This window comes from Pseudopipra pipra, chromosome 3 (assembly GCF_036250125.1).
Source record: "Pseudopipra pipra isolate bDixPip1 chromosome 3, bDixPip1.hap1, whole genome shotgun sequence".
In the NCBI taxonomy this organism is placed as follows: domain Eukaryota; kingdom Metazoa; phylum Chordata; class Aves; order Passeriformes; family Pipridae; genus Pseudopipra; species Pseudopipra pipra.
The window spans coordinates 467,592-479,753 of NC_087551.1; the positions used below are offsets into that span (position 1 = coordinate 467,592).

General features: G+C 45.9%; 1 protein-coding gene across 7 annotated transcripts in view; it reads right to left on the minus strand.

Annotated features, from left to right (window-relative positions):
• Positions 1-12,162, minus strand: part of RALGAPA2 (Ral GTPase activating protein catalytic subunit alpha 2) — a 97,313-nt gene that overhangs the window by 43,299 nt on the left and 41,852 nt on the right. For all 7 annotated transcript variants that reach the window (XR_010429551.1, XM_064650898.1, XM_064650893.1 and 4 more), the window contains 11 exons: positions 11,807-11,935; positions 10,917-10,975; positions 10,509-10,617; positions 10,037-10,147; positions 9,627-9,695; positions 9,323-9,460; positions 8,645-8,828; positions 7,642-8,413; positions 7,355-7,426; positions 6,249-6,372; positions 5,303-5,458 (listed from right to left, as the gene is read on the minus strand). Coding sequence is in view for 6 of the 7 variants with exons in the window: in XM_064650898.1 (XP_064506968.1) it covers positions 5,303-5,458; positions 6,249-6,372; positions 7,355-7,426; positions 7,642-8,413; positions 8,645-8,828; positions 9,323-9,460; positions 9,627-9,695; positions 10,037-10,147; positions 10,509-10,617; positions 10,917-10,975; positions 11,807-11,935 (1,923 nt within the window). In the remaining variant the exon portion in view is untranslated. The remainder of the gene's footprint in view (positions 1-5,302; positions 5,459-6,248; positions 6,373-7,354; positions 7,427-7,641; positions 8,414-8,644; positions 8,829-9,322; positions 9,461-9,626; positions 9,696-10,036; positions 10,148-10,508; positions 10,618-10,916; positions 10,976-11,806; positions 11,936-12,162) is intronic.

The following is a 12,162-nucleotide window of genomic DNA, read 5'->3' on the forward strand; positions in this document are numbered from 1 at the left end:
CCACAATTTGGTGCTACCCCTGGAACAATGTGCACAATAGGCCGAACAAAGAAGCAAAAACGAAGCTCTGCTACTTCACTCTGTGTGGGGGGAAAGAAGAAAGGGAAAAGAAAGTGGTGATTTTCATTGGTAAATAACAACTGAGCTACCCCAACATGCCTTGGATCAGCCCATGCACCAATGAAGCTTCCCTCTGCAGAATCAGGCAGTGCCTTTAGAAGGAAAAACTTTCACTCCTACATATCGGTGGCAAAATGGACCCCAGTCACGAGAGAAATGTGGCAAAACCAACACATTATGAGAATGAAAAAGTCACAACTGTGAACTTGGCTTACAGTTCATACTCCAGTAAAGTAAAGCTCAGTTCACAGGACGACTGAGATTCTCAGAGTTTATTTTAAATAAAACTGAAGATAAAGAGCTGTGTTTTATTTACACCTATGAATAACAGATAATTTTAGTTCTGTTTGAAGAAAATATGAACCCTTCATGTTTTGTAAAAACCACCAATTAACAGTACTATTACTAGAGCTTCTTACATGTAAAAAATCAGTAGAAACTGCTGATTTCTCATAGTCCCCCTGATTTCTGTGCCAAAGTGATTAGGAGTAAGATGTCAAATTTAGTGTTAAAAACCCCCAAAATCCTTCTAGTGACCAGACTTTGTGCACAGTGGGTTCCAGATGCTGGGGATGTGGGTGCCTGGCCAGGCTGTCCCACTCCACGCCTAGAGAAGAGAATTCAGTGAAGAGGGAGAAGCACCAGCTGAACTGGTGCTTGCTGTGCTTGTGTGGGACAGGGAGTGACGGCTGTGAGCTCAAACCCTTGCAAATGTCCTGTGATCATGAATCCCACCTCTGCTAGGATCCCCACTGTGTGCCAGCAGCTCACTGCAGAGCTTGAGTTACTGCCCTTGAAGTCACACATCCTTAGGAGTCGCAGCAACAAGGTATAATGTTACAAAGGAAAAACTGGTACTAATCAAAAATGTTTGTTATTGAAAGATAATTTCACTGATAAAAAGCCATTATAAATAATCTTATCAGTGACAATAAGCCAGCTATTTTCCTGTGTTGTTTATTCAAAACAGCAGCTGTGGGGCAGTCAGTGCCATGAATGACTTGTGCTGAAAGGTCTAAAGCCCCACAGCCAGCACACGTGGAGCCAGAGCTCCAGGCTGCGCTCTCCATGCGGTTTAGGAGTGGGGGGGGACAGGAAAAGAATACATTAAAAAAAACCACCAAATCAGCCAGGAAATCAGAGAGATATTAAAAAGCAGAGCCCAAGAATGGAGCAGCTCGGAGCTGTTCAGTTCGGTGCTGACTGGAGCGATCCCAGCTCTGGAAATGGCAGCTGTGTCTCCTCTCGGGTGCACGGGCAGAGCGCGGATTTTCCACCTGCCCAGGAGGCGGTTTGGCTGACACGGGTGTGATGGACACGCTCAGGGCTGCAGGTGCTTGGACACGCCGTGGGGTCAGTCCCCCACCGTGGGGTCAGTGCCCCGCCGTGGGGTCAGTGCCCCGCCGTGGGGTCAGTGCCCCGCCGTGGGGTCAGTGCCCCGCCGTGGGGTCAGTGCCCCGCCGTGGGGTCAGTCCCTCACCGTGGGGTCAGTGCCCCGCCGTGGGGTCAGTGCCCCACCGTGGGGTCAGTGCCCCGCCGTCCCCGCGCTCGGGCCGTGCCGGGCACGGGCAGTGCTCCCGGCTGGGCACGCCCGGTGCCCAGGGCGCGACGCTGGTCACGGTGCACACCTCGGCCTGACCTCCTTTCCCTGCTAATTGCATTACACAGCCAGCTGGCTCCAGAGAGGAGTCGTCTGTTTGACTGAAGAATTCCTGCTTTTGGGGAGGCACGGCTGCTACTTTTGCTAAGTAACAGTGGGGCCTGACATCCCCATTGTCTGCCTGACAGTGTGCCCATCCTAAAATCTAAGTTTTATTTGTAAATTAACCGAGAAACTTCCTGCCAGAGCAGGGCTGCCTGGAGACTGATAATGTGTGCCTTTCATTCCCTTTCACTCTCACTGTATCACTGCCAATTTGTTTTTCTGCTGCTCGCCAGCCCGAGGCCATAAAAGCCTTGTAAGACATAAGTGCAATTATAGTCCTGGAGTCAAATGAATTGGACAAATCCAATAGCACAGCTCTGGCCCCACTCTGCAAAGCCCTACAGCAGTCAGATTAGCTGCTAAAAATCTAATCTAGCCCCAGCTAACAAATTTCTGCAGCGAAGGAGCAAGAGTTCACTATGGGGTTGCAACCAGATTTCTGAATTGAAAAAGTTCTGCTCTGACAATGGAGAAGATGGAATAAATCACCGAGAAATTCTGCAGCACATCTTTAAACCGTTAAGCGCAATTTGGGCAGAACAAGACAGGGACAGTAGAATGCCATTCCTGGGATTGATTTTCACTCTTGCCACACGACAGCCAGATAAAGTTTGGAACCAATGATGCTGAACCCTGCAGCAGCAAAAGTGATCAGCTGAATTTTGTTTACTCCACTAGAAAAGGTTTCTGTCAGGGCCAAGACTTATTTAGAGAGGGTTTCTTTCTTTCATTTTTTTTTCTTTCTCCCTGAATTAGCAATATAATATGTCAGCATATACCTCAAATAAAGAAATACAAACTACAAATCAGAACTCTGCTGCACAAAAATAAGGGGTCAAGTTCATCCTCAGAGAACGTGGACTTATTCTTGGGAATTTATACCAGAAATTACTTTATCCCTGTGTTCAGTAAAAATAAAACCCACAATAACATATTTAAGTAAAATTACTGCATCTGCTTAATTCCCCAGCCCCCAGAATTTATGGGCTGCTGCAGGGCTCCCCAGGCTAGCAGGTGGTCAGTCCTTCTGTTCAGCCCGGAGTGCACGAGCCAAGCGCTGACAGGATTGGAGCCTTTCGGTGGGTCTGAGGCAAAACAAGCAAAGAACCCCAGAAATCACACAGATTTCAGAGATAAGGGGCACCTGAGATCCCAGACAGCATCTGATGGAAGGAAGGGGAGGGCAAGAAAAAAGAAGTTGTGGCCGCCATTGCATCCTGACTGGCAACCAGATAAAACTTCCTCCTCCCAATAACACTGTCCTGTATCCCCAGGATATGACAATGTCTTCATTCCAAGACATTAATGCTTTCTGGGTGAAAAGAGCTCCTGCAGAATCACAGAATCATGGAGTGGTTTGGCTTCCGTTTGGATAGTCAGCCATGCTCAAATGCAGGCTAGTCCATCCATCAGCATTCCAAAGCATGAGAGAACTGTTCCTCTTCCAGAAACATTGCAGTGCTTCTGAAAGGCACCTTCTGTCCCCTTAGAGCTGCAGTTCTGTAAGATCTGCTAACAGCCTATGCTCATTTGCACAGAACCACGTTTGCTCACGACAGACCTGTGACAAACTGAACAAAACTGTTGTGTGCAGAACCACAGATCCATGTTAAAAAGCCCTCTGGAAGTCATCTGGTCCAAGCCCCTGCTTGCAGCTCCCAATATCCATGGGATTGTTCAGAGCTTTGTCCTGTACAGGAATACACAGTTTGATCCCTGCAGGATCCTATAGCGGATTTCAGGTTTCTTTAAAAAAGTCTTAGAGCAATTCCTTTGTGGTATTTTCTGTGGATAGCATGTGCTGGAGCTGGCCTGGTTTTCTGGCAGTGCAAGACCTGGAGACTGGTAGCTACTAAATGCTTTTGCTTTTTGTTTCTCACAAAGAAGGAATTCTCTTAGAGCAAACACAGGCAAGACAATTAAATAGAATAACCAGACTCTCAGTGTCTGTGATAACCCCTAACATGGGTGGGAATCAGGAGAACTAGTAAATAGACTGTTTGCAGTTAAACCCCATCTCTCCCCATGTGGTAGCTCCATCACTGTGCTCTCTGCTCTCCCAGATGATGTATTACTTGACAGCCAGATCATATCCCAGTGTCTTTGCTAGGCTTCCACAAAACCCAGGAGGCCAGGACTTACAAGGGAAGATCAGACTAAACAGACACAATTTCTGTAGGACAAGCAAGTCTGGGAAAGACATGGCAGCAATTCTCAGAGATGCATAAGTCTGCAGCAAAACAGTCTGCCCTCCATAGCCATGTGGAATAGGGCAGAATCAATGAGCTTAAATGGAAGCAAAGTAGATGGTGCAAGAGACTGTGTCACAGTACAAGAAGTGGAGCGTAGGAATATGTTGCCTAGGGAAACTAAATCATTCATCACAGGAGTTTTGAGCAAGCAGCTGGACAAATACTGGTCAGGAACAATAAAAATACACATAGTCCTACCCTGGTGAAGTCACAGACTCTACAGCCCCCCACTATGTCCCACTGCCCTACCTCTCCATCCTCAAGAACTCAGATTACATTTTTCCCATAGCCATGTAAATCCACTGATATGAAGATAATGAGTTGCAGATACAGAAAGAGAAACATAATTTTACTGACTTTTTTTTAAAATGACAGATATCCCAGTAAAAAAGAAAAGATCTGGCTTTACTATGAAATGCTGGGCAATTTTTTCAGGACCAGTAAGCAGAAATTTCACCTTTATATTTAAAGGAAAAGCCCATGTGATTCTGAAACCAACTGGACACTAAATAGAGTCACCCAGTGACATTTGTAGATAATGTTCAGAGCACAGCAGTATCCCCTGGTGCACTGGATAGCCTCAGCAGCATTATTGATGCACGTTAACAACCTCTGCAGAACAAGTTGCCAATCCTAATTAAAAAGGCAGAGATTTGGTATGCCCCTAAAATCTTCTTTGACTCTAAGCAGCAGCTGGCAAGCACCAAAATCTCAAATCACTCCTTGTTAGGAAAGACAAAGATTAAGTACTGACACCAACAAAGTTTTGGGCTGGGTTCTGGCTGCCTTTGAAGCAGAGGCTGCTTGTCAGAATTGTGCTTAAGTGGTTACTGGCTTTAGCTATCAGCTGTGACTGCCTTGGGTCCAGAGCTTGTCACCTCCCTTTTGCTTTGCTGTTCCACGCAGGATGATTGGTCTGGAAGGTTTTATTATGCTGCATTTGGTTGTTTTGTTCTACCAACCTGCAACGGCTTTGGCAGGCAGACAACATACAAATGAAATTATTGCTAATATTATTACTCATGGTGGTATTTGAGGCTACCATGGAAATGTTAATTGTGTTTCAGAACCCAGAATTTAGATGCCATTTAATTCAGATAATCCAGCTGCAGAGCACCATGTGGCACAGCAGAGATGGGATGCCAGGGCCGGTTAGCACAAGCTGCTTTCAGTTCAAACTTCCATTTAAGCACTTGCAGTGTGCAGTACACCGCACACTCTTTACCTTTTTGGTCAGCGAATCGTCCGAATCCGAGGGCATCCTGGTGGACACGTGGAAGATGATCTCCACGGTGGAGGTAGCGTAGTAGGGAGCAGTTTGTCCTGTGCTGCCATTGCGCTGCAGGCCGCCCATGAAACCCCCGTGCGTGGAGAGATCCACCTGAGGGATTGAAAGGCAGGATTAGAGGAAATTTGAAAAGACTGATGAATTATCACTATTTATTTCTATATCAAGACTTCATGAATTTACCATTCTAGGACTCTGCAGCCATCCTAGAGAAATCTTCCCTTAAAGCTTTGTGATCCTCCTGTTAGATCTGTCTTTCCCCTTCCTGTATTGGACACTCACTAAAAGCAAATGTCTCTTAACTAGGTCTTGAGCCAGTATCCATCTGGTGATTCTACCTTCCTACAGCAAACAGCAGCAAGGAAGCAACACGTGCTGCTCCTCCAAGGGCTCAGACCTCCCAGTGCCAGGAGCCTCCCAAAGGGCAGAGAAAGAACCAGAAAAACTGCAGAAGAAACTTAAGACTTGTACAGAAAGAAAAACCTTAAGAAGAAATAATTCCAGAAGCTTATTCAGAAGAAATGCCTCTCTGAAGTCCAGCTCCAGTCCAAAGGATTGTTTGTTTTCCCAGTGGCACCAGCCTCAGGATGGTGCCTCTCCCTTGAGCCTTGTGAAACTTCGATCCTTACCATGCAGCTACTCTGTATTTCCCAAACCCATAACTTTTCGTGGCACTTAGACTATGACACACCATTCTGACAAGGCAAATAATACCCAAAAGCTTCATGAAGAAGCTCCTGTGGTGAGAGTGTGCTCTGAGCACGTCAAGAGCTAAAAGCAGCTAAATATCAGTGTGTAGTGAATTTATCTTTTTTTAATGAGAATTAAAAACTATGCAGTGACATTAGCAACATGTTCGTTTGCCTACATTTATGGCTATTACCTCCCAGCCCAGTCCTGCTACAAAATCTTCATATGCCTGGCTTCCCCTGGCGTTGGCCAGGATGGAGCACTTGTCCTCCTGTCCCTCGGCGATGTAGAACACGGCGATCTTGTGAGTCTCACGGCTGCAGAGGGACACAAAAAGAAGTCAAATTAAAGAAGTTTCAGCTCAAAATTATTTTTTAGATCCCTTGCACTCCAGAGCTATGAGCAGGTGCCCACATTTAAGTCCATGCATCCATTTCTTTTTTGCACACAAGTCCATTGCTCTCTTTCAGCTGTAGAAATTGATTTCTGCCCATTTTTGCTCCCCTCACTGCAGAGACCCCCCAGTTCTGAGAGAGGAGCCAAGGCTGGTCCTTCTGTGCATCAGCCACAGTCCTGGTGACCAAGTTCCAATTACAGGGTTAATGACTCAGAGCTGTGCAGCTTTGCCACAGACAGCGAGGTGGCACAGGTGTTAATGGGAGCATAATTTGACCTACAGAATTTTAATTACAGGGTGATGAAATACAAGGAGAAAGAAACATTATTGACTCTTAGATCCTGGGCTGAGTTTTACAAGGCTGACAGAGACAGTTGGCTTCTTTGAAAAACAGCAAAGTGGATTTGATATGGAAACTGTTGGGATGCAATGCTGCAGAGGCTTTTCAAATAGCTCTATGTCCAGTAATGAAAAATAAAACATAACATTCACAACTCCATTCTGCCACTTCCTGGCTGGGGAGCAGTTCTGGGGAGATCACCCCTTAAAGTACTGCTCTTGACATGGACCATCCTGTGAGAAATGGTCCTTTGTGTCAGCTGAACCAAGGTCACAAACTATTTGGGAGCTTCTTCCCTCCCTTCTCAGCTAAGCAAACTGGAAATAGGTTACTCTGTCTTATTATCTGCTACTGATTTGGAATTGGCTGTACACAGTGCCAGTGCAGACAGCTTCTCCATTCGGGCTGCAGAACTCTGGAGAAACAAACAATCCATCTTACATACTAATATTTGTATTGCTGGCACAGGCAATGGCAGGAGAGCTTTCGTTTTGGTGACTCACTCATTCTGCCTTGGGAAACACAAACCTTATCAATGTTGTGTCCAGAACACATCACCTACCATTGGCGGGAATCCAGATTTTTCAGTTCTCGCAGCAATTTTGAATTTTTCTTAAGCAAGTGAAAGCTTTTTCTAAAAAAAAAAATAAAAAAATAAAAAAAGGTTTGAAGGCAAATGCAACACCCTACAGACACAGTATTTTGTCATCCAAATACCTAAGTAAAGTGAATCAAATTGACATGACGTGATTTTTAAAAATCTTGTTTTCTTAAGTGTGTACACATTTGGGGGTAAGAAGTGAGAAGACTAAGAGTACTGTAAATGTGTTCTGAATCCCCTCTCCCTACCTTCTATCCCAGGAGTTCATTCCCAAGTCGTTCAGCAACAGCCGACAGAAATAAAAGGAGGCCTGAGGCTCAGCAGGGCGTGGTGGTTCCTGGCGGGCCACCTTCATGCTGCAGTCAGAGCTGCATTTCAGGATGAACTCCCTTTCCTGGGCACTCTGCCTCATCAGGGCCTCCATGATGGCCCGCTCCTGCTCGGAGCTCATCCCGCAGGGCGGCGGCGCCGGCTCGTTCAGCTTGCGCTGGGGGTGCAGAAGGCACTCGGGGCTGGTGGCACCGATCTTCTCCAGCAACTGGTCGAGAGCATCTTCTCCTTCCTCTGCCTGGGAAGTGTCGTTCTGGGAAGCGAAGTGGTGCTCGGGGTTGCTGGAGATCACAAAGGTGTTGGTGGTGCTCTGCTGAGGAAGGCAGCCCTCCAAAGGGCCGTACAGTATCCGGCCATCCCAAGAGTACTTCCCTGAGATATCCCTGACGATCACCCTGACGTCCGAGGGGGCTGCTGCTGGCTCAGCACCCGCCCTCTTCTCTGCAGGGATTTGGAGGTAAGATATGAGAGTGCTGTCATTGAACACAAAGAGCTGCAGGTTGGGGCTCCGGAAGACTTCCGAGGACAGCTCAGAGGACTCCACATAGGAGTTGTCATGGTTCTCACTGAGGAGGCTGTGGAGAATGGCAGGGCCTCCGCTGAGCGGGTAGTGGCTCAGGTGATTCACCAGGTGAGTCATCACCATCCGCGCTGTCAGAGGTATCAATTCTAAATTCCTCCTCCTTTTCTCTAAAACCATCAATGAAAAGATAATGGATCAGTAAGAGCAGCAAGAGACAATTCAAAAAGAGCAACTGTGGATTTCTGTCACACTGCAGCTGCTTGCTTTAGTTGTCTTCCCGGGCCTTCCTGTTCAAGGAACTATTTACAACAGCTTTCCAAGGAATTCTACCTGTCCCACAGTTTTGTTTTATTTTACCACATCCCCACAGCCGGTCCATGCTCTGTGAGCTCTCTTACCCTCAGCAACAGTGAGCAGGTTGCCCAAATCTGTGGAGGAGTGGCACTGGGCTGGCTCCGAGCTCCTGACGTTCCCCAGTGGCAAAAAGGGGTCGTAGTCATAGGAGGAGAGGTCGGCCAGGCTCAGCACGTAGTGGCTTTGCTGCGTGTACGTGCTGGAGCCGTTCACACAGCAGTGCAGGACCTGCCAGGGGACAGTGGGACACTGCAGCAGAAATAAACCCCACAGGACAGGCCCCAACACACCCTGGGAGCAGTACCCCTTCCTAATTCTGATTTTGAAAACCAGGACGTGCTACAAAAACCATCTGTGGCCAAGTACAGCATTTTTAAATTAGCACTCACCATCTGCACTGATTCTATACTTTAACAGCTCACTTCAGGACTTGTTTTCTATTTCAACAACCCACTTCAAATATGTCTGCAAAGATTATCTTTCCTGGCTTGTTGTTTTAAGCATTTTATCTTTCTCTTCACCACCCCCTGTCTGTTCTACATCTCTGATCTTATCTTCTTAACATTTTGCATCCGTACTTCTCACCTGTACAACTTCTGCCCGCATTGCAAGAACTCACGATTTTCTAGAGCTTGCCAAAACTGCTTCTGTGCCTACCAGGGTGTGTGAAAGGCATCTCTAAACACCCAGACACAGTAAATCACTTTCCTTCCCATACTCACTCTGTAAATGTAGTCCAGTAAAGGAGCTCTGGATGCGTGCTGATCTTCCACGGCACCAGCAGACACGGGCTCCAGCAGCATTTTCATGGGCAGTGCCATGCACCAATCCAGCAGGCACAGCAGCAGGGACACTATGAACTGAACAAGGACATGGAACACGGTATTTAGGTACATTCCATTGAATTCACCCAAACTTCAAGGGAGGGGTTGGAAAGTTTACAGCTCTGGTTCAAAGTGACTTCATTTAAAAAGCACCTCTAACAGCACAAAGAAGGAATGGAGGCAGTTCTTGACAGTAACACACCTTCTTATCCGCCTCCACGGAGGAGTACTCGGCACTCGGCAAAAGGAAGGCAATGGTGGCCACGAGGATCTACAGCCAAACAAACACATGTCAGAAAGGCACTTAACTTCTTTCACTATAAAGACAGAGTTGGACGTCATGTGCACAGGGTATGGAAAAGGTTCAATTCCCTTAGGAGCACCCAAGTGCCTGTGTCAATCAATGTCCAAGTGAAACACAATGATTTACTGAGCATTTTGAAAACAAGTCCCTGCAAACATGGGACATACACTGGTCCTGGCACTGCAGCAATTACATCCCTAACAATATCTGCAGAAGAAGGGAGTTCACAAATCATAGCAGCTCAAGGAAGGAATTAAAACAACTTTGCACACGATTTCCCTCCAAACATTTTAAAGAGTCTGACGTACTTCAGTGATTTTCCGGCACAGGGAGGATTCGTACTCCTGAAGCTTTTGCCAGTAAGACACCAGCAGCTGAAGAACATCACAGGCTACCTGAGCTACCACCTTATTGGAAAACTGGAAAAAAAAAGGTGATTAAAAGCCAAATAAAATATCCACATACAATACAACACATTCAGTTTTTCTACATTTTAAATTATTTTGCACCTACACAAACAATAAAAAACGTTAATGCTGTGAAATCATCTCGTCAGCATTAGGAACCAGCAGGTTTGATATTGTCTGTGTGATTTTAACTCAGTTTGCTGGGGAAAGGGTCTTTAGGTACACAAGCACATGCTATTTTTGCATATATTCTGCACATTTGTATAGGACACCAGACCTGCAGACTGTGCTCCAGATCATCATCAGCTCTTTAAAAGGTGAAAATGCCTGTTTTTACACAATGCTGATTGATTGGGGCCCGCCAGAGCAATACCTTCAGTGTCACACCTATGACATTGATGGCCTTCTTCACGTGGGGATGGTTTGTGCACTGCGTGAGCTCCTCACAGATCCACACTCCCAGGCCACAGATGGCTATGCACCTTGGGTAAAAGGAAGAGTGGTTTTGTCACAAGTTTTAGAAGAACATTTAGAGGGGGGAAAAAAAATAATAAAAAGAAAAAAAATGCACAAAGATCTTTCTTTTCCCTCTCACACAACAGGCCTGCACCTTTATGGTGCAGTGGAGCTCAGCTTCATAGGACCAAACCACAAGGCAGTAGCAACACCTCAGCTGGACAAGCACCAAAACCAAGTAGCAAGAAAGACTTTCCAACTCAAGGACTTGATAATCTTAAAGATCTTTTCCAACCCAAACAATTCCATGATTTTCCCAATTTACCTTGCAGCTTCACTTGGCTCCTCTGTAGCATTCTTCAATAAAATATTTATGAGGCAACACTAAAACAACAAAATAAATTAGAATAAGCATCTTTTCCATACCTCTATTTTAAAGTTAATTTTTACATAGTTACAAGTGAAGTCACTTTAATCCTCAATCTGTTCTTAAAGCATCTTTACCACATGCCAGTTGTATTTTGTCAAGGCAGAAATACCGATTACAACTCAAATACACAGGCCCTTGTGGACAAATTGAATCGACCTACAACTCATGAACTCACGTACAGGCAGCAAGACAGAAATCAATTCATTTTCAGTGGAAGGGTGTTTACAAACTATGAGTGGAGGTCACTTCATACAAACTGTAGTGTTTCGGTTCTAAGTACAGCAAAGGCACTTCTAAAATTGAGACAGTTTTAACACGCCTCCAGTGACTCTCCAAGGCCTGATGAAGAAAGCAAGAATGGGTGCCCAGCGTGCAAAGGGGTTCCTGCACTCCTCTGGTTACTGAAATAGCAATAAGGCAAAAAATCTCTACCCTTACACACCCCACACATCTCTCACAGGATGAGCTAATGGACACAGGTACAATGAATGGACACTTTAAATACCACCTACACTATTTAATGAATTGGCCTGGATGGCATCTGATCACAGCCAGCTCGCTCTCCTTGAAAATCCAACTGGAATTTGCAGTATCTAAGCTTCGTTAACGTTATGGCACATGTCAAGCAAAGCACTGCTCAGCAAAGCACATGTAATGTGCAGCTGTGGGGTTCGAGGAGAAGGAAGGGTTCCTTTTTTAACAAAAAACTCACAGTAAGAATTAAGTAACTGAGTAATAAAAATAGGATAGGTTACCTAAGGATTTACAATGAAATGGGGCTTTACCTTCACATCTGCAGTTCCTGTGCTGATCTCACTGGCTTCTGAAATGGGCCCCAACCGTGGGATTTCTTGGTAGGTATTTGGAAAACACACGAGAGCACCAAGGATGGTGTGAGCTTCAGAACGGGGAGCCTAATGAGGGGCAAGTAAAGAGAAATATTAATTAGAAAAACCTTCACACGTGTAGATGCCATCAGCTCTGAGGCCAGGATGCACTGCCATACTCAGAGTGCTGGATTCACAGTGCAGCACTGAAGTGTCCCAGGACCTTTTCTTTTACAGCCCCAGCAACAGCTGCATGAAAGCAGTGACTAACACACACCTTCCTGCCTGTGCTTTTTGCTGCTGTGCTGCCCTGC